Source organism: Harpia harpyja, chromosome 13 (genome assembly GCF_026419915.1).
Source record: "Harpia harpyja isolate bHarHar1 chromosome 13, bHarHar1 primary haplotype, whole genome shotgun sequence".
NCBI classification, from domain to species: Eukaryota; Metazoa; Chordata; class Aves; order Accipitriformes; family Accipitridae; genus Harpia; species Harpia harpyja.
Window position 1 is genome coordinate 8595808 of NC_068952.1, and position 20509 is coordinate 8616316.

The 20509-nt window shown below is 43.7% G+C and overlaps 1 protein-coding gene across 1 annotated transcript; it reads left to right on the forward strand.

Annotated features, from left to right (window-relative positions):
- The first annotated feature begins 1117 nt into the window (after positions 1-1117).
- SLC30A10 (solute carrier family 30 member 10) lies at positions 1118-11630 on the forward strand. Its single transcript, XM_052805310.1, has 4 exons — positions 1118-1706; positions 2160-2243; positions 5704-5940; positions 6692-11630. The coding sequence occupies exons 1-4, from the start codon at positions 1199-1201 to the stop codon at positions 7165-7167; spliced, it is 1305 nt and encodes a 434-aa protein (XP_052661270.1). The 5' UTR covers positions 1118-1198; the 3' UTR covers positions 7168-11630.
- The last annotated feature ends 8879 nt before the right edge of the window (positions 11631-20509 follow it).

Consider the following 20509-nt stretch of genomic DNA (forward strand, 5'->3'; position numbering starts at 1 on the left):
ACCAGCTGGGGTTAAACCACGACAGGTAGGAGGGACATGATAGCGTTCCCTGGCCATGCTGGTTTATTATCTGATAGCGATGTATGCTTTGTCAAGTGTGGTGAAATATTTGATGGGGCACTTCAGTGTGAATTGTAGTTGCTGAAGCAGTAACTCCCACACTGGTGTGCCTCTTGCATAATTGAAATACTTCAGACTCTCGCAGGATATAATTTTAAGGACATTATTTTCTTTAGGTCTTATGGCTTTTATTTAAGTTTATTATTTTGGGGCCCAGTTCTGTTATTGAGAACCCCAGAGTTGAGGATGACTTAATTTCCCAGCACCTCCTTTGATTATTCAGTTGCTCCCATCATCTTGAAATGCTGTATTAGCAGTCCGGCTCTGTTCTTTTTCCACTTGCATGCAGGGCTGTCACTTTCCCAAGAACTGTCATAACAACAATAACAACAAAAAAATAAACCTACAAATACAAGGCAGAGGTTTAGTCACTTATTATGCTTCTGGCAGACTGTTCTGAAGGTTAAAAAGAAGCATGAAATTATTTTTCTCATAGGATGATGACAGATTCATGCACACTTAGGTACTATTTTGACACACCTTTCTAAGGGCTAGCAGCAGGAAACTACCCGGTTCAGTAGGTGGCACTCTGTCCTTTGACTTGGCACCGAAGCCGCCACCAAAGGGCCAAAGGAGTAGAATTATTGGATCCGTCCTCGGACAGCGCGGTGGCACCCGCCGCCCTGGAGAGCCGCCGGGACGGGCGGTCGGTTTTGTGCCGGTGCCTCCGCCTGCCCACGCGGGCCCTTCTCCAGCCGGCGTGCCCCCGCGGCCCTTTTGGTTCCCATTTATTCGTCTCTCCGGCATTGCCTACCTCACCCGCGCTCGTTCCTAACGTGAGCCCCGGGGGCGGCGGGGCGGGCAGCGGGGGTCCCCGCAGCCTCCCACCCGCGGAGGCGGCGGGGCGGCGGCGGCGGCGGCGGGGCGGTGTGGGCGGCCGGCGCCCTCCCCGCGGGGCCGGGCGGCGGGCGGGGCCTGGCGCGGCGGCCGGCGGCGGCGGCGGCGGCTGCGGCTGCGGCGCGGTCTGGGGCGGGCGCACTTGTTGCGGGCCGGCGGCGCTGGCTGCTCGGCGGCTGGGCATGGCCCGGCGCTAGCGGGGAGAGGGGCGCCGGTGGGACCGGCCGCCGCCGCCGCCGCCATGGGGCGGTACTCGGGGAAGACGTGCCGGCTCATCCTCATGCTGGTGCTCACCGTCGGCTTCTTCGTGGCCGAGCTGGTGTCGGGCTACCTGGGCAACTCCATCGCGCTGGTGTCCGACTCCTTCAACATGCTCTCGGACCTCATCTCCCTCTGCGTGGGCCTCTCCACCGGGCGCATCGCCCGCCGCAGCCGCCGGGGCCCCCGCGCCACCTACGGCTACAGCCGCGCCGAGGCGGTGGGGGCCCTCGGCAACGCCGTCTTCCTCACCGCCCTCTGCTTCACCATCTTCGTGGAGGCCGTCCTCCGCCTCGCCCGGCCCGAGCCCATCGACGACGCCCAGCTGGTGCTCATCGTCGGCACCCTCGGCCTTGCCGTCAACCTCGTGGGGCTCCTCGTCTTCCAGGACTGGGGCGCCTGCTGCCGTCGCCCGCCCGCCCTGCCGCCCGCCGCCACCGTGCTGCGGGCCGTGCCCGGCGGCACCCCGACGGGGGAGGCGGATGAAGCAGGTGCCTTTCGGCTGCATCCTCGCCCCTCGCCTCGCCTCGCCTCGCTGTCCGGCCTTCCCCTCGTGCCCCGCACCTCTCCCCACCCCTCACACCTTTCCCCATCCCTCCCCGTCCCCTCTGTCCCTCCCGTTTGTCCCCGGAACCCACCGAGCTGCCGGACCCATCCTCTGGGCCCTTTCCGAGCCCCAAACCCGCTCACGGGCCCCCGGGGAATGTCTCTAACCTCGCTCAGACACCCGCTGCCTCTTTCACCTTGTACTTTACACCGGGCTGCTGGGCGTCCACTCGGGATGGGGGGAGGAGGCGTTGCTCAGAGAGCTGCCTGGAAAATGTTTTGGCTTGTTTGTTTTTTTTTCTTCTTGTCATCTTTGAAATAAGTTGGTTTTGAGAAGGTTGGTGTTTTTTCTGTTTGTAGAACTTATACACAACACAGCGTTTCTTCTTTGAATGCAGGTGATTCACCAAATGACCAAAAAAGCCCTGAAGAGGGGTCTGAGAAGAAAAAAGAGAGAAAGTCTGAAGCCTTGAACATCAGAGGTACAGCATAGGAGTATGCCGCTAATATTATATTAACTTTAAACGCTCTGGTTTCCATTTCAGACTACCCCCCCCCCCCAAATATCAGTAAGAAATGGAGCAAAAACCAAGGACTCTTCTATGTATCTGGACGCAGTTATCTTTAGCAGAAGGGTTTGTGTTGTATGGAATAGCATAGATAATAGCAAAATAGTGTGCTGCTGATTTGGCTCCGAGTGTGCTCACATTTTGATTTTAATTCTTTAGAAGAGTGCAGCTGAACTCTTTGGAAAGGAGGCAAAGCCTATTTCACTAAGCTCAAGTCACTAGAGGCCTTATAGGAAGGTAAAGCAGGTAGCTATGAGGTGCTTCTTTGAGTGTCACTGCTGTAGTAGTTGAGCAGTTTTCAACTTTCAAATACTTTTGGGCAGAAAACAAAATTTCTTTAAATCCCAAGGTTGATAATGTTTTATTGTCAGTACAAGGAAAAAGGTGCTGAAACTGGTGCTTCAGCACAGTGTTTTTCCAGGTCCTTGAACTGTGAACCTGTCCCTGAGAGAGTCTGTGATAGGTTTGGCCCTTCTTACCTTGTAATTCAGCAGCTCTCTGGGTATCTGTGGGGTGAAACTGTATAGCTGCTTCTAGGAATAAATTAACCAAGTGCCTTTCTCCCTCTCTGTATAGGTGTTTGTATGCATACAGGTTTACAGACCTATTCTGAGCAGAGCCCAAAGCAGGTATCTTTGAATATATTAAACATTGAGTTTGTCCCCAAGGAAAGGGCTGTCAGCTGAAACAGAAAGGTAGAGAATAGTAGTTTCAGGCTTCTTATGGTCACCTATCAGCATGTGATATTCCTCCAAAGTCATGTAAGTTGGCATCACGTGAATTCAGCTTAAAGAGGTTGACACGGCAGTCAGGCACCTGGTTTGGGGGGTTTTTTTTGTTGTGTGTCTGTCTACCTGTCTTTCAAAAGTATTTTCAGAGTTACACAAGTGTGTCTGTAAGGGAAGACACTTTGGAAATCAAACCATGTGCTAGAGCCACAACACTTTCCTGAAAGTCTAGAAGTTGGTGTCACTGGATATTATAGCATTATAGTGGTAAGATTATTGGAGCAGAAAAAGCAAATGGTCACTTTCAGGGATGGAGGAGAGAAGAATAAGAAACCGATGAGTATATTTTAGTGAAGGTCTTACTTGCCTGAATGACAGTGCTTAGGCATAACGATGCTGGAAATCCTCAAAAATGTCTGAAGGATAAGGAGTTTTGTGTCAGTTATTTTAAGATACCTGTCGTCTTTGATTTTTAAAAAGAGAGTTTTTCTTTAAGTGCTACTTCAGTATGTCATCTTTGCAAAATCTATTTTTGTTGTCCTTACAAATATTCCTTGCTTCTGTAGCCAATACTACAGATATGTGTGTTTAAAATTCCAATTCAAAAATCTATGTTTTTCCTTTGAAGTTAGTTACATAGCTATACTTAACTTCATAATCACTTGGCAAAAAATTCTGTACATTATAGAATCGAAGCCTCCCTGAAAAACATGGCTGGACAAAACAGATTGGCAGAGAAGCTGCTTCCTTGATTTTAAAAGTGGTAGGAACAGGAATCCATACATTCTGCCTGACAGGATTAATTATTGCGGGGTGTGTAAAATTATTCCTTTTACTTCTTGAGCATATGCAGAGTCATTCAGACTTTCCAAAACAAGCTGTTGGAAACTATGCGTTACCTATGGTCTTACCATACTGACTTTATCTAATAAAAATTCATTTTCGGTTCTATCTTATAACCATAGCTTTTGGGGATCGATAGGGAAATGGGTTCATTTCTGTCTACATTCTGTCACATCATTATGTGATGCCTAACCAAGACATACATGTTAATGGTGTTAGTAATGTAAAATAAACATTTTCCAAATTCCGTATTCTCAATTCATAATTTATCCAAATTCTGACATACTTCCTTTTTTCTTAATTGAAAAGACTTTCTGAAACATTTTCCTGTTCTTTCTAAGCTGTGTTCTCTAGTTAGTTGCCTTGGCAATTGCATCCTGCCTGTCCCTCTTGTTAGTGCAATAGCTGATAGCCCGTGCTGAATCAGGGTTAATTTGTAAATGAAAAGGAAACACTGCAACACTGTTAGGAGGAGTAAAACCCTGTGGGAGTCTGCCAAATGGGGCAGAACACGCTTGACTCCAGCAGAAAGAGCTGGACTCACTGGAAGCTTGTACTTTCTTATCTGACCCAAGTGAGTCAGAGGAACTCCAGTGGTTATTGCCTTCATTTCTCACACAGAATATCAGCGTTCATGCACAGAGCTGGCAAGAAACAGGAGCACTGGCACAGCTCTAGGTCTAATCCAGTGTTGTCAGTGAGTTTCGGAGGGAACCTTTTACAGCTTCTCCAGCCCAGAGGAAGTGATTAAATTGGAGTGAAGCTCTTGGAAGTGCTTGTTGTAGGGATGTTAAAAGGAGATGGTCCATTTTTTTCTCTCACAGGCTCTGAATGAAAAGTATTGACAAAGAAATTAACTTCATATATTTAGAGATGTTATGAATTAGGCATGGGCTGGAATGAAATCCGAGTCTGAATGGTAAAGACTGACAAAACTGGAGTGCATCTGAGCAATGATGGGAAGAGGGAAGATTATGTAAAGCAGTAAAAAAAAAAAGAAAAAATGAGTTCTTAGATTATTGTAACTTTATAGCAAGAAGACTACTGTGGTCATTGTAGTTGAAAGGGCAGCTAAAAATGTGTTATTACAAGAGCCTGTTTGTGTCTTTACCTTTTGTGCAAAAACATTCCTATAGATGTAAAAAGTGGTACCCAGCATTCCTCTCAATTAAGAGTAGTCCAGGCACATGTTAAACCATGGAGTCCATGTGACTGACTCTCAAACTAGATTCTGATTTTTTGGGAGGGTCTGAGGGCTAGTACTGTTGGTGGGACAAGGTTTAATATAACTAGTAATCAAACTTGATCCGAAAATTGGAGTTTGAGGGCATTTGGAGCCATAGGTTTCACTTAGGTAATTTTTCAGATTTCAACAGTGTCATAGAAGCTGATGGAGGAGAATAACTGTTACTGGGGGTGGTCTGTGGCTCTCTTAGCTTCAAGGTAGAACAGATAGATTTAGTCATCAATTTTTAATTGAGAATTGAGATTAAATGTGCCAGGATCTCTTAATAATCTGCAGGCATTTAAGCAAACACATCTTACGTTGCCATGGCATTGCAGTTGGACCGCAGTTGCTAGCATACCCTACATGTTTAATAATGCATCCCACTTAAGCAGCTGTGGTTCAGAGTCAGTATTTCCCTTGCTATTTTGTTCTGAAAGCTGTTATTGAAAACTTCGGTTATGGTGTTAGTGTCTGGAATACTGTGTCAATTAGAACAGACTTGCAAAATGCAGCATTGCTCTCCTCCTCCCCGCCCAAAACCCCGCTCTAATGGAAATTGTGCCATTTGTTTCAGGTGTTCTTTTGCATGTTATGGGAGATGCACTTGGATCTGTGGTCGTGGTAGTTGCTGCTACAATCTTCCATTTACTTCCTCTGGGGAATGCTCCGTGTAACTGGCAGTGCTACATCGATCCAAGCCTGACAATAATTATGGTGTTCATCATCTTGTCTTCTGCATTCCCACTTATCAAGGAGACCTCAATTATTTTGTTGCAGATGGTTCCCAAAGGTGTTAATATGCAACTACTGAGTAAGTCAAATTTGTTGTTGAAATGCTATTAATTTTAATGATATATTTCAATGCATATGTTATTTGTGGAATGACATGTTTGGATTATTTACTCGTAATAGCTCTAAATTCTCAAGAACTGTGAGAAATAGTCACATGCCTGTGTCCTAGCAACATGACTCAAATCTCTCTGGATTAGTTAAAGCATGCATTTTGAGAATGTGGTACTCCAACAATACATCAAAAATGCCAGGTCTTGAGCTGTTAATGCTTTGTGTGGGGTGTTTGTGAAAGAAACAACATTGAATTACAGTATTTCCCAACCCAGCAGTGGCTTCTTCCAAAAGGCTTCCAAAACAGCTTAGACATTTCCATTAAGGTTGGTTAATTTTGTAGCTCTCTGGGGTTGTTCACACTTGTTAATTGTGGAGTAGCACTGGTTATTTCTGAAATTCCACTGTGCTGAGGGCTAAAGAACCCAGAAGATGGGTGTCTTGGCCAAGGAAGAGGTGCTCTAATGCTTCTGTGAACAGCTGGTAAATTGCTGTTTGGGAGCCTGAGGGACAGGTGAACCCAGAAGGAAGGGTGGCCTGCTCGTGTGGTCATCTGGAGACTGAACTGAAGGCAGCTGGGAGTAGACATATTTTACTAAGTACAGCTCTTTTAAAAAGATAGTTCAGAGACTGCTGCTTTCAGATAGGGCTCTTAATGAGAAAGCTGGTAATTAGCTAGTACACTAAAGCCTTTAATATCTTTCTCTTATGTCTTCCAGCTGACAGACTAGCTCGTGTACCGGGGGTTAGCAGCCTTCATGAGGTGCATGTTTGGGAGCTTGCAGGTGGGAAGAATATTGCTACTCTTCATATCAAGTGCCAAACCCCTACTGATTACCAAGATGCTGCTTATAAAATTCGGAAGGTTTTCCACGAAGCAGGGATCCATTCTGTGACCATCCAGCCCGAGTACATTGACCACAAGACCTCCCAGCTACTGTGCAGCTCACCCTGCATCTCAAAAGCTTGTGACTCTCAGCTGTGCTGCAGTCAGCGGGAGCCCCCCCTTGCTAAAACTAATGGCTATACTGAGAAAAACGATAGTTGCCTTTCTGAACTGCATAAAGACAATGGTTCAAGTAAAAACGATATTGAAATCCCTATTGAGTACCCACTGGCAGAGGATAGCATTAAAAATGTTAAAAATTGTGACATGTCTGATGAGAAATCACAGTTGAGCAGTACACGACTTTAGGCAATTCCCTCTACTCTGCATAATGTTTTCATAGAACAAATGTATCCTGGCTGGGAAGGGGGTCATTGGTGGTTGTAGCTGAAGTTGGTGTGGCAAAAAGATTTCTGTGCTTTAGCTGTAAACCAAAATACACCTAAAACCCCCTTGTATCTGAAATAAGGATTAATGTTTCCATGAAGGGTGTTGCATTCATGTAAGATTTTTTTGATACAGCCTAACCCAGTTCCTTACCAAACTACATGTGAATTTCTGTTGTTAAGAGTGGGTGGGGTGTATTGCTGTCTGCACTGATGCTTGCAGTTAATGGCCAGTGGCACTGGGAATGAAACTCTGGCCTTTTCTGCTGAAGTGAGCTGTTTCCTGAAAGCCCTGTGGCCAGTTAACAATTGTACTGGGCTAAAGTACTGTATATTTATAAAGGACTTCAGTAGCGATGCTTTACTGATCCTTAAAACCCATTTTTGCCATAGACAGTTCGTGTTTAACAGTAACGCTTGTGCTTCTGGCCAGTGGGGTTTGTGAATGAAATTAAGAGTGTCTAAGGGGGACGGGAAACACTCAGGAATTTTTACTTCCATTGTTTTCTTGATTGACTCCTGTATTTAGGGACAGAGCGGAAGCTGGTCTTGCTTCTCAACTAGTAATACTGGAGTCCTACGCTAATCACAGATAAGTATGCTAAAGAATAGACTTCTTGTCATGAAAGCAAAGAAAGATTTACTAACGTCATCTGTACTGATTCTAGCAAATGGAAATGCAGGCAGTCATCCAATTAACTTTACCTTGTTCGCTGTTGTGATTGTGTACAACTCAGTCTTTTTTTTTTTTTTTTTTCTCTTGACAACAGAAGTTATAATAGCCACAGTCTTAATTCATCATTGTGCAGGATGATTGCAGTATCTTTAACACTGAGTGTCTGTCATTATTCATGCTGAATAAATAAGCTAATGTGTCTATTATGAACAGTTAAAATTCTGCAGTTCTATTACTAAGACATAATTTAATGCAGTATTAATTAAGAAAGTCCCTTTAAAGTTTTATGTACAGTATTATCACTTAGAGGGAGCTTTAAAAAAAATTACAGGGAACTTTTCCTGGTTTAGTCTCAATTATTTCTTGTTGGTTTGTTTTAAAGGTCTAAGCCCTCCCCTTTGCCCTCCTCCTCATACCCCTGCCCAAAGGTGTATTTCAAAGTGTATTTAGTGAAGCAGTTCCATTATCTTTTTGCTGCTTGCTCTTTTTGAAGGTAGGCAAGCGTGCTCTAAGGAAAACAAGATGACGTGCCCTGTCACCAGTGCTGGATTTAGGTCAGGTGTGTTCTCCAGGTTTCTGGGAGAGGAGACCCACTACCTAATCCACAGTGAGTGTGGTGCTTAGCCTCACTGGCTATGCAGACCAGATCCAGAAGCTTTCAAATACATCTTGCTGTCAAAAGCAGCCTTTCAGTGGTCTGTGTGGCCTGGGCAGGCTATTTTATTCATTTATTCATAGGGACACCTTTATAAAATAGTGGTGTCTTTACCTCAGTGACGCCTTAACAGAAAGGGCAAACTGATTTCCTGCCTGGGCTGGGAAAATACCAGGACCTCCTTGTAAAGCTGGCTTGAAAGCAGCCAACTCCTTATTAATAAGGATGATTACATTAAGTCAATGAATATTAAAACACACAGCAGGATATTTTGCTGCTTGGAAAATGGTATTTACTGAAGCAGTGATTGCAGTCTAAATAGCACGTTTCTAGATTGTACTTATGCCTTTTGAACAGATTCTTGGCTGAACTAATATATTTTATAGCCTTCCGTTGTAGGTTTGTATTATATAAATTAAACTATGTGTTAGTATAATTAAAAGCTTGATCCTGCACTCTGTCTGATTCTGTTGGCAACAGCAGAGGTGAAAGCAGCAGGATCTTGCTTGGCAGTTATTGCACGCATTAATGTAAATCAGGAAACATTTTAAGAATTGCTCTATCTTTTAAAAGTGTGTAGCATGAAGTAAGACAGCCCTTTCCTCTGTTCTTTTTGTCCTTATTTTCATCTGTGATGGTGTCTAAATGTCAAGGTTTAGATGTAAACAACAAATATATTTATAGGTTTTTTGAGAACTGGAGTAGAAGGCTCCCAAAATAACAACAAAGTCTATGGGAGAACTTGCTTCCCAGATATCCTCTAAAACAAGCACCCTTTTATAATTATGCATTTGTGTCTTAAATCAGGTAATTTTTTTATATATACATTTTATTAAATGGTTGGAAGATGGAATGGCAGTATTGTTTACTCTGGAATTAGAGAAAACTAGTATGTGTAATGTTGGGGCATTTGACAAAATAGACCATCTTTTTCTTTATCCTTCCAGTGTTTGTTAAAACTGTGCTTATCAATGTTTTTTAAGTTTTTAAAAGTGTTGTAACCTGAAAATACAATGAAGTAACATCCTGAAACTTTTTTTTGTGTGTACTGTAATTGTTGCCTGTGAATAAATAGGAAATTACCAGGGATTATAGAAATCTTCAGGTCTAGAAAACAAGCAGATTTTAAATTTGCTTTATTACTTAAGCAAGCAAACCCAACAGAGCCATGTTATTGATAAGAACCTTGCTTTTTCTGTGTAGGGACCTTCAGGGTATTCAGCTAAGGTTTCTGGCTTGGTATCCTTGCCTTCCTTTGAGTCTCGCAACAAAATATTTTTCTTCTCTGTTTTAAGAGTGTCACAGCTAGGCTGTACTGGGTGGCCCCTCTCTACTTCTGTAGAAGACTTCATGCCTATCAGTGTGTATTTTGTATTGGCTTATTCCCCTTCAGTTCTTGGCATATCACTTCTAATTCTCTTGAAGTAGGCTTACCTCATTTTGAAATACAGTATATTTCAGTATTTGCCCTTATCTATGGGCACTTGTTCTAAATTCAGTTTTGTAGCGTATTGTACTGTCATAAAATCTCTTTTCTGTAATCCCTTATGATTGCATCGTTATGGTATTTGGGTTCTTTTGCAGTGGTTGCCCCTATCTGTCCATCACTGTCTGTAGCAATGGAAATCTGCTTAAAATACAGGTGACTTTCAACTGGTTGTCCAACTTACGTGGCCCTCTGATCCATAACCAGTCATACATGTGACCTAGCTGTATGTCAATGAAACATTTGCTAGCCTTGCCAGACAGTTTTGGAATAAAATTGAAACCTGGAATAAATTAACATGGCATTGAATGCAAAAGCAATTTACTGGCCTTCATCAGTCATGGGCCTTTTCTTAAAGTGAATAAATTTTTTGTCACCTTTTGGTATGTGCCAAATGTGCCAATTTGATTGTTAATTTTTCTTTCTTCTGTAACTCTCTAAACTGCCTTTGCTCTTCTATGTAAAGAAAAATAACTGATGCTGTTTTTAGGAGTATTGCCTTTGTTTTACCAAGTTTTCAGCTGACTTCCTTTTCCTTGTGTCCTTCATGATACTTATTTTGACTTGTAGTGCAACCGTGGTTTTTTTCCTCTTAATGTTTGTCTTATTCTTTGTCTCTTCAATAACAGCAGTATGGTTTTGCTAGCCTTCTGATCATGGTGATGTACCTATAATACCATTTAGAAATACCTCTTTTATGCACTGGTTTAATTTTTGCACTCCATTTTATTCAAATTCACCGGCTTTCTGTTTTTGCTATGTGATACACGTTACCATTGCAAACCACCTTTTGACCTTGTTTAGTTCTTCCTATACTGTCCCCCTCCCCTATCTGATTATAACACTTACTGTCCTGAATGCTCCCTTTTATTCTGAACTTTGAAGGGAATGTGCCAGCATCCAAATTTTCCCCAAAGTGAAGTTCACCGCCCAAGGTCTATGGATGACTTGACGTGAGCTACTCTAAGGACTATTTTATGTCCTGTGGTCTGTGTAGAAGTGTTGTCTAAGTAGTCATCCTGAGATATAAATATTTATATATACTTAAATTCTTCACAAACACTCCACCTGAACCAACTTTTTAAAGAAGGTTGGTTTCTAAACCTGAGCAGGTATAATGAAATCAGTAGGGTTCGTTAGTCGTTCATTAACACCTTAGGGGAAAGCTTGGATGACTAATTGGAAAGCAGGTAAAAGGGACTTTTCTGAAAAGATAATTCAAAAGCTATGAAGATTTCTGTAGGTTCTACTACTTACTGTGCTCTACAGTGGAAGCATTTTCTGTGTTAAATACTTTATTTGAACAGTGGTACCTCGGTATGTCACTGTGTAAGTTTGTTACATTTATGGAGTTGTGTTGCTTAAAAGTTTCCTCCAGTTTTTCTGTTCATTATGTGACTTAAATAATGTGCCAAAATGTAATTTCCATGATTGCTGAATCAATGAATTGTAAATTTCACTGTGGTTTTATTAACTATTAGTGAAAAATTACTTAAAGTTATGTACAGTTATATTTTTTTTCAAAATGAAGTTTGAATGTCTTGTAAATAAAGTGTATTTTTAAATAAACCTGTTGTTCTGAGCTTGATGTATGTTAGCAATAGAGAGCTTGTGTCAATGTGGATAATTTTAAGACCTTTGTAGGAGTAAAGTTTGTTCTTAACCCGTGAGCTTGTTCATGCTGCGAGTTTTGTTACATATTTGGAAGAAAAGGGGAATGCCACTCAAAGATTTTCTGCAAGCAGCCTAGAGTTTCCTAATCTGGGAATGAATTTATTGCTCATAACTCCAGGGTACCAGGCAAGGATCTTGGCTGCAACTGGATGGGCTCTTGGCAGAACGCAGCTGCTGTGTCGCTGCCTGGCTCTGCTGGGTGATGCCTGCTCGTTCGGTGTTCAGCTGCTGCTGCTCAACAGCTCTCCTGCTCGCTCTGTCTTCAGATTCGCACCTCTGCGGGAGCGAGGATGTTGCCACGTGCAACAATAGTTGACTGTATGGGTGACATCAGGCTCAGGAGAGCTTTGAGATTCTCTGTCCTGGTTTCAGCTGGGATAGAGTTAATTTTCTTCCTAGTAGCTCGTACAATGCTGTGTTTTGGATTTAGGATGAGAATAATGTTGATAATGCACTGACATTTTAGTTGTTGATGAGCAGTGCTCACGCAGAGCCGAGGCCTTTTCTGCTTCTCAGCCCACCCCACCAGCGAGGAGGCTGGGGGGGCACAAGGAGTTGGGATGGGACACAGCTGGGACAGCTGACCCCAACTGACCCGAGGGATGTTCCAGACCATACGATGTCATGCTCAGCATATAAAGCTGGGGGAAACCTGTCTGGGGGGCTGCTGCTCAGGAGCAGGCTGGGCATCTCTTTTTGATATTTTCCTTTTAATTAAATTATTAAACTGTTCTTACCTCAACCCACTAGTTTTCTTACTTTTACCCTTCCGATTCTCTCCCCCATCCCACTGGTGGGGGAGCGAGTGAGCAGCTGTGTGGGGCTTAGTTGCCGGCTGGGGTTAAACCACGACGCTCTCACTTCTGCCTTTAATGACCTGAATGTGCATGTTAGAAATGAGATGAGGCCTAACACTAAATTTAGGTGCTGTTTTTAGAGCAGCAGTCATGGAGGTGACCTCATATGTTCTTCCCTCCTTAACATCAATATCAAGTCATCTGCCACCTGGGTCCTACCCCACTGTGTCTGATTTTCCAGTTGTCCATGTACCTGCATGTTTTTGTTAGTAATGATCAGTAAGGAGTCAGTAGTAGTTGTGTGTCATGGTTTGGGATTTGGGAGACAGAAACGAAAACTCTATAAAGCAATTCCTGACAAATAAAATTAGAATAATACATATGCTCAAGAGGAAAAAAAAAAAAAGAATTAAGAATAGAAAATAAATGTTGAGGGTTTAACCTAACTGTTATTGGTTGTACATGAAAATGATTACAGCAGTGCTGCCCAAGTGATCCTGGGATTGCTTTTCAAAGAGCTAAGATCAGACTCTGACCAATAAATGTTGAAAAACACCATTTTAGGACAAGAAAAACAAGGGTTGATAGCTTTGGAGCATGCGGTTTTAATCCTGACATTTAATGAACAGTTTCCCCGCTGCGCAGACTGGCATAAGGCACTTGAAATTCAAGGACTTCTCCTCTACGTAGAGGCCCTTATTTTGTATCTGGGTCCTTCTGGAGCAGAAAGTATTTTCTGCATTGGAGGGCTGCTACTGTTTTGATACTTACCTACCCTCCAAGAAGCCACAGAAGAACTAGGATGAGTTTGGGCTGGATGTAGTAGGTTGCATTTTTAAAAACAGCTTCTAAAAAAAAAATCCACAATCTGTATGATTTCTTATGCATCCAATATTTATGTATGCAAAATGTTTAAGCATTCAAGTTATAATATATATTTGCAATTACAGTTTGTTGGGCTTTCAAATGTGTGGTTTTAAACCCACACCCTTCTGTAAGAATATTTTAGGAGGCTGCTGTGGAATCCCCACAGATAAGTGCACAACCTCTATCTGCTGAGGGTAAATACTTTCTGATCTGGTGGAGATCCTCTTCTGATCCAAAGTTGTAGTAAGAAGTGGGGAAATAATAGTGGCCACAAATGGGTCATGAAGGGTCAGTTAAATTCCCTGGCAAATTTAGAATACAGTTGGGATAAATCTTCCAGTTAGGGCAAGGTGGAGGTTCAGTAAAACTGAGAGTAGATGTACAATGAAATGTCGAGGGAAGTTAATGAGGTATTCAGCAGGGACGAGTAAGCCTCTGTCTCTTCAGGGACACAAGCTTTGCCCTCTGATGCAAAGATGGAATTTATTGTTGAGGCCCAGCTGTATTTTACAGGCAGAGAGCTATTTTGCTATAGAATTCTAGATGGAGAGGCATAATTGTAATGCTTACCATCAACTCTCCAGAGAAGTCACTAGAGCAGCCCTGCAGGTTTGTGCTGAACTTGTCTCTGCTGAAATGACATTGGCTGTCTGATTAAAGCAGCACATATCTTGGTCAATAGAGATAGTAGGCACTTGAATAACTGTGAAGTGTTATTTACTACTGTATTAGGAAATTAATTATACCTGGGAATATTCCCAGGCACAGAGACCAACAGGCATAGAAGAGCTTGCATCTATGCTAGTAAAATACCGTCCACTTCAAAAGAGGGTGGCTCCATGCTGATGGCCAACTGAGATTAGGTCCTTGACTCTGGACTGTGCCCGGGAATGGCTGGGGAGAGCAGTAATTGTCGCAGGCCGTGAAATGCTTGAACTGCTTACTAATACAGATGATCACGGTTCATTCCCAGTCACTGTTTAATTTGCTAATATTGATGAGGCCCTTGGTCCCTGAGCCTCTGTGCTATTTTGCAAGGTAGCAGTACCTGCAGATAGAAAAGGAGATGAAGCTGATGGTGGTTTCTTGGGATCTGTGGTTGAAAGGTTTCCTCTTTTTCCACACCTACACCATGCTGTATCAGTGTGCAGGGCGAGCTGGGAGGGGAAAGGCTGCCCAGATCAGCAGTGCAGTCAGCAGATAACACTATCACCGCGGCTGCTTGCATGGCTCTAGAAACAGAAGGCGCAAGGCAAGTGGCACGTTCGATATGCCGTTGCACTTTGCTTTACCTCCTTCCAGTCCAGTGCATTTTTTTTTTTCAGCATTCACCCACGTTTAATAAAGCTCTGTGTCTGTTTAACCACGTATTGCTGACCAGCCTGTGGTGAGGAGATGGAAACAAAACTAGAGCAAGAGGCTTCAGGGTACGTATGGGAAAATAAACCTGTGAAGACATTATACAAGTCATTGAAATGGCACAGTAGGTCCACAGGCTAGGGTACAGAAAGTTCTGTAGGTAAAGGATTGCATAATTCAAGAGGTAGAAAACAATCTTTTTTTCAATATACACCTTAAAAATCAATTTTGTAAAAGCATCTGATGCGGATGAGCCGATCCCCCAAGTTTTAAACCAGGAAGTACAACAGGGGGTGGGAAATCAGCACAACGAATGCCATGACATCTTGCAGAACAGCACTTGCTTTAATTAGCTATTTCTTTCTAAAACAGCAGTGTGGAGCAGGGATGGTAGCCTTTCTGCATACCCCAGTTTCCTTTGCCCAAATTGTTCACAGAAAGTGTTTTCCTATGGCTGGGCTTAAGAGTCCAGCAGCATGCAGGGTCTACCCTGCGACAAAACAGCCACCAGCAGCACCTGCAGCTCTTGTGCTGGCTGGTGCACGCTTCAAACTTTTGCACCCAAATGATTTTGGAGACACTGCCATTTGGGGAGCACTTTTCTACTTGCGAAGGTCTCTGGTGTTGTGTAATTTCTAAGAGTGTAAGTGGGTGTTTGGTCAACCCTAAATTGTCTGGGTGTAGCTTGGCAAGTCACGGCAGAGGGAGATAATCAGGGCCCCCAAAATAATTGTGAGCCTTTGCACAGTGCTCACAGGAGCTGCTCCCCAGCCCTCACTGAGGAGGAAGAGGGTCCTGCTTCTCCCCCAGAGCTGGCGTGACTCTGGGGGAGAAGACCCGTGGTGGAGCAGACCCGTGCCTGTGCTGCGGCAAAGGGACATCGTGCATCCCTGGGAACCAACAACTTCAGCTGCTGCCCAGGAAGGATTTGCTGAGGCTTTTGGCAAGGGAAGAGTGGCAACCTGCGCAGCTCCCACGGTGGCCCCAAAGACCCCATTCTCTGAGTACCTACTGTGCTTTCAAGCACGATTTCTGAGGCCATCCAGAAGTTGGCAGTGGTGTATACGTCTTCTTTCTGCCTCCTACTCCTGGATGCTTTTTACATGAAGGGAAGGGACTGACTTACCTGAAAATGTATTGAGGCTTTTTTACAATTTTCCTTAATTCCTATTGTCTCCAGGTGTGAGCTTTTTCATTTTTTTTTGCAGTAACTCTAATTTGCCTCTGCACTTGAGTATCCAAAATATGAAATCTAATCTTAACTGACCAGCTCCTTACATTCACATTCACAGTAAGTCCATCTACCCCTGAAAGTAACGCTGGCTCGTCTTTTCATGCTAATATGCCAGCACCATATGCCTGCACTGAAAAGAAAGGAAAAAGCAAAGGCAGAGATCCCAAGGTAGAATTCTAAGGGCTATGAAGTTCTATAAACGATGAAATGGATTATGCTTCCTCCTGGTTGTAAGGCAGGGTACTAGTCCAAGAAGCAAACTGATCATTTTGGGTTAGTGGTTGGGCTGATGTGAAGGCTATCCCCAAAGCCTGCCTTCGGCAGACTGAGCACCACTGTCCTTGCAGTTTTCAGCTTTGCCAGCCCAAGAAGGAAGGGATTTGACTCCTGATGCAGAAACACGGGAGCAAATTATCTGCTGGTGGAAGTGAGCACAAGTGTGTTGGCTAGAAGGAAGTTCTGACTATTTTCATCAGCTGAAAATTTGGCCCTGTGCTCTGCTCTTCTCCATGTGGCAGGGAACTGGGCTGCTGGCGCAGCCAGGAGGGGTTACACAGCGACTCAGCAGTCACATCAAGGAGATGAAAATCTATTTTTCTGGCTACAGTGGGGATTTCCAGGGGCCGTGGAGCAGTAAGGCAATGACCACCCTTCCCGCTGACAGCGGCGCTTGTTCTTGTACATATATATATATATATATATATTATTTCTGGCAGAAGACAAAGACTTCTGCTAATTATGTTATATTTGCAACCCCCAACTAACACTGATGTTACATTTCCTGCTGAAAGACAAATACTCTCTCTCTTAAGCACTCTGTGTCCTGGCCAAAGAGCAATCATGTGAGGCAGCAGCAACGGGAGACGAGGGGAACAAAGAGGAGCCTGGCTCACAGAGCTCTTTCAAAGTAGTTGTTCACTTGGCCAAGGAGTTCGGCAGCTTGCCTGTGCCGCCTTTGAATCCAGCATCTCTCGTACAGCCCCATGCCCGCTGCTGTGTGGGTAAGGGTAACCTTCTTTGCATGGGACACACACACACACAAAGCAAAAAGCAGTCTGCGTGAATGTGGCCTCAGGACAAGGAGCCCTAAGGAAGAAAGGAAGGGAGCACATCTCTCTTATAGGATGGGGATTGTTTCCACAGCAAGCGGCAGCAGCAGCTCTGCTGCCTGAAAGGCAGTCAGCAGAGAGGGTCTGATGAAATGCAGAAATGTCTTATATTTAACACACACGCGCACACGCACATACATGTATATGCATGTATTCATTTTTGCATGCACACACACATATATACACACACATTATACTGACATATATATGAGTGTATGATACTGACTATGTATGACCGTATTTATTACCATTCAGCAAATGAGAGTTTCTGCTTTAGTCACCGTGCTGTACAAATACTGCTTGCTGGGTATCCCTGATATCTTCTATCTGGTGTATCTTTCCTGCTTATCACTTTGAAATTGGACCAATTCAGTATGTCAAGATTGCATCGTTGCCCTTTAAATTGTTGTGCGTCTGCCTGGCAGAAACTGCCAGGGTCTAGTGGCAGGGTTTTGTGTGTATTTAGTACATTTTCTGTACCATTAATGAGCACTGCCATGTGGATCCGAGCTGTGTGAGGCAGCTTTCTGCTAGGTACTGAAGTAATGTAAAGGGCAGAGGCATAATAATCGGACTTTCCTTGTCATGAGGTTCACGCTGATTTTCCCTGCTGTGGTTGATTTGGACAGAGAGGAGCACAAAAGTGGTCCTTAAAAGTTAGCTAGACATGCACAGGGAGAAAAGAAGAGGGCACGGATGGCCAAATACAGCCATTCCCCTGGGGAAAGTCCTCCAGCTGCTTCGTTCAGGGGGTAACTGCTGCTGCAGCGTGTGTTTTGGCTGGCAACAACGGCCATAATCTGACCAGCTCATATCGCCCCTCCTCAAGCGTGCCGGGTCCTGCTCCACCCTGACTCTATCTGGGGGCTCCAAACTCCAGCCCCTCCATTCCCTTTGATTATTTTCCTTCCAGTTGCTCTTCTCAGGTGCTTTTTCCCTTGTCACCCAGTGCCTTCCTAATCTCCTTTCTTCCTTGTCCATCTGTCCAGGGCTGCCAATCTCTCCCTTGCTGGCATGCTTCTGGCCATCTTGTCCTTGCTGTCTTCCTGCTTGGAGTCCTCCTTAGCTTAATCCTGGGAAAAAATAAAAAAGGGAGGTGTTGAGAGTGGCCTGGTCTAGGGCCTGAAAGAGCAGCCAGCTTGAAAACTAACTTGCTCTTCACAGAACTGCTGCTCAGTTCTATATCTAGACCTGGAGGCTGAAAATACACTGCTGGTCAATTTTCTCTTTTTTTCTTGAAAACTGTCAAGTGGTGTGTTAGAGGTTAGAAAGTTTGAAGGCATGAAAACTCAGCTCAGTTACTGTGGCTAAGTGGAAGTGATTTTTAATATTACTACTACTACTAACAACATGAAAAGGAAAGGCTGCGGTGACTAGTTTCAGGCAATTTAGAGAAGGGGATTGATACAAAGATAGCCTGCAGTGTTGCTACTTAAGGAAATACTTGTGAACCCTCAAAGCTTTTGTGGGAGACCATGTAAATTCAGGGTTATAGGAAGAATTTGGCTAGACCATTTTCCGCGACCTCCTTCGGGGTCACGCAGTGACTCCCGAGACGAAGCTCCCTCCAGCCACTGAGTGCTCTCCCTTTGGCAGAGACCACGGATATCCTCAAGACCATCCTTGAGGTCCTGCCCATCCGCAGCACTGATAAACCACCCATTTTTTAAACCTAGATTTCATCTTATTTGAGACCAGGCTGGCTAGACTGCAGCTGGACGGGGCTGCCGTGAGGCTGACCTGCGCTCAACCCGTTCCTTTCTGCCTTTGCCACCTTGGTTTCCTGCGTCCCACCAGCAGCACTCGGAACACCCCAGAGCATCCTTCTGATGCATGATTTTTCTCAAGACATCAAAAGTATTGTAGAGAGCTTGGGGTGAATACAAAATCAAGAACGATGAGCCTGCATGCATCTCTTGTTCTCAATTTATTGTTTGGGGTGGGGAAGGAAAGAGGGTGTTTTGGGTTCAGTTACAATAGAGGTTTATATGTGCTCTTTACTCAGCACTATGTGCTTTAGCATAAACCTCCTGACCCCTAGGGAACTGCTGCTGTCATGATAACAAGCAGACATTTAGAGTTAATGCTTATAATAACATTTCATATGGTAAAAGATTTCCAGGGTTTACAACTTTGAACCTGTTATCCTATACCAGATTAATACAACTGTATTTACAGAAGTGATTACAAGGGCACTTCTCTTGAGACAGGCAACTTTTCTTGTATGAATGATTAAACAATTCTGACTAATTTGACTGCCATTACACTTTTTAAGGAAAAAGTCTAACAGATCTTGAGCAAAGATTCCAGGCACTTAACCATTTAATCTGATTAATTAAAAATGAAGTTCTGCTGATTTGAAAGACTGGTGATTCTACCTTCACTGAGACTGTGGGTATTGCAAGAGCTGTGGGAATGAACCTCATGAATGGCCACTGTGACACTTATCACTGCTGCTTGTTTTGCCTGGCTGAACCAATGCCTCTGTCCTGTCAGATTTTTTTTTTATAATCCGCCCCCCTCCTCTGGGCTTTCAATGATAAGACTGTGTTAATAAGGCTGAATTTTGTTTGCCCAGCTGAGCATTGTAAAGAAAGCCTCTGAAGTCTTGTTTGACTGTATACTGAGGAGTAAATGTTTACAAATGTTAATCTGTATAGAAATGTCCTAAAGTTTATTGCTCTTAATATCACTAATCATTCCTTTATTAGAAGAGCACCCGAGAACAGGTGAAGGTCAGCGCCCTGTTTTACTAGACGTACTAGAAACGTAAAATGAGTGGCACTTCTGAGACTGAAGAGTTTAAAATGTAGACCAAGTTCTCAAACTTCCTGCTAATTTGGGGATTTTTTTTATGTGAATTTTGCTTTTAGTGGATTTGCTGTGAGTAGACAGTCTAGCTATGGTGAAAGGGCTGTCAGGAGCATGTGTAACTTTTGCTTCTTGGTTGCTTTGTCTTGACTTCAGATTTAGTGATGTTGAGTCCACTTACGAGTTTGTACATCAGGATTTATGCACGTAGATATATTTTAATCAGTGAACTCATTGATTTCAGTTGTTCTATAAAAAGCTTAGGCTTAGTAAAGAGACTAAGAAGTTAATGAGCCCATTCTTCAGCTCTGACAGGAGTGCTCAGGCTGGCTTCCATCCTGGTATCTATGTCAAGCTTTGTGCTTCACCTGTGGATTCAAAAAGGTAATTATTTGGTCCCTGGTCCCAGGCCTGTGGCAGTCAAGGGATGATACCCTTCTGTAGATTTTAGATTGTCAATGTAATTCAGTTAGTGCTTTTCAAGAAATATTTCATGAAGTCCTACGTGAAAGGCAAACATAAGCAGCCAGGGAACAACCTTTACTTTTATGGAAACCATGCTGAATTGGAGTTGTCTGGGAGTATAGGCTCTACACT

What these genes read in the sequence shown, in the direction of transcription:
- SLC30A10 (XM_052805310.1), top strand. Translation starts at nt 1,199, where the DNA reads ATGGGGCGGTACTCGGGGAAGACGTGCCGGCTCATCCTCATGCTGGTG. An exon ending in GGGGGAGGCGGATGAAGCAG is followed by an intron (nt 1,707 to 2,159) that starts GTGCCTTTCGGC and finishes CTTTGAATGCAG; the next exon opens with GTGATTCACCAAATGACCAA. An exon ending in TGTTAATATGCAACTACTGA is followed by an intron (nt 5,941 to 6,691) that starts GTAAGTCAAATT and finishes TATGTCTTCCAG; the next exon opens with CTGACAGACTAGCTCGTGTA.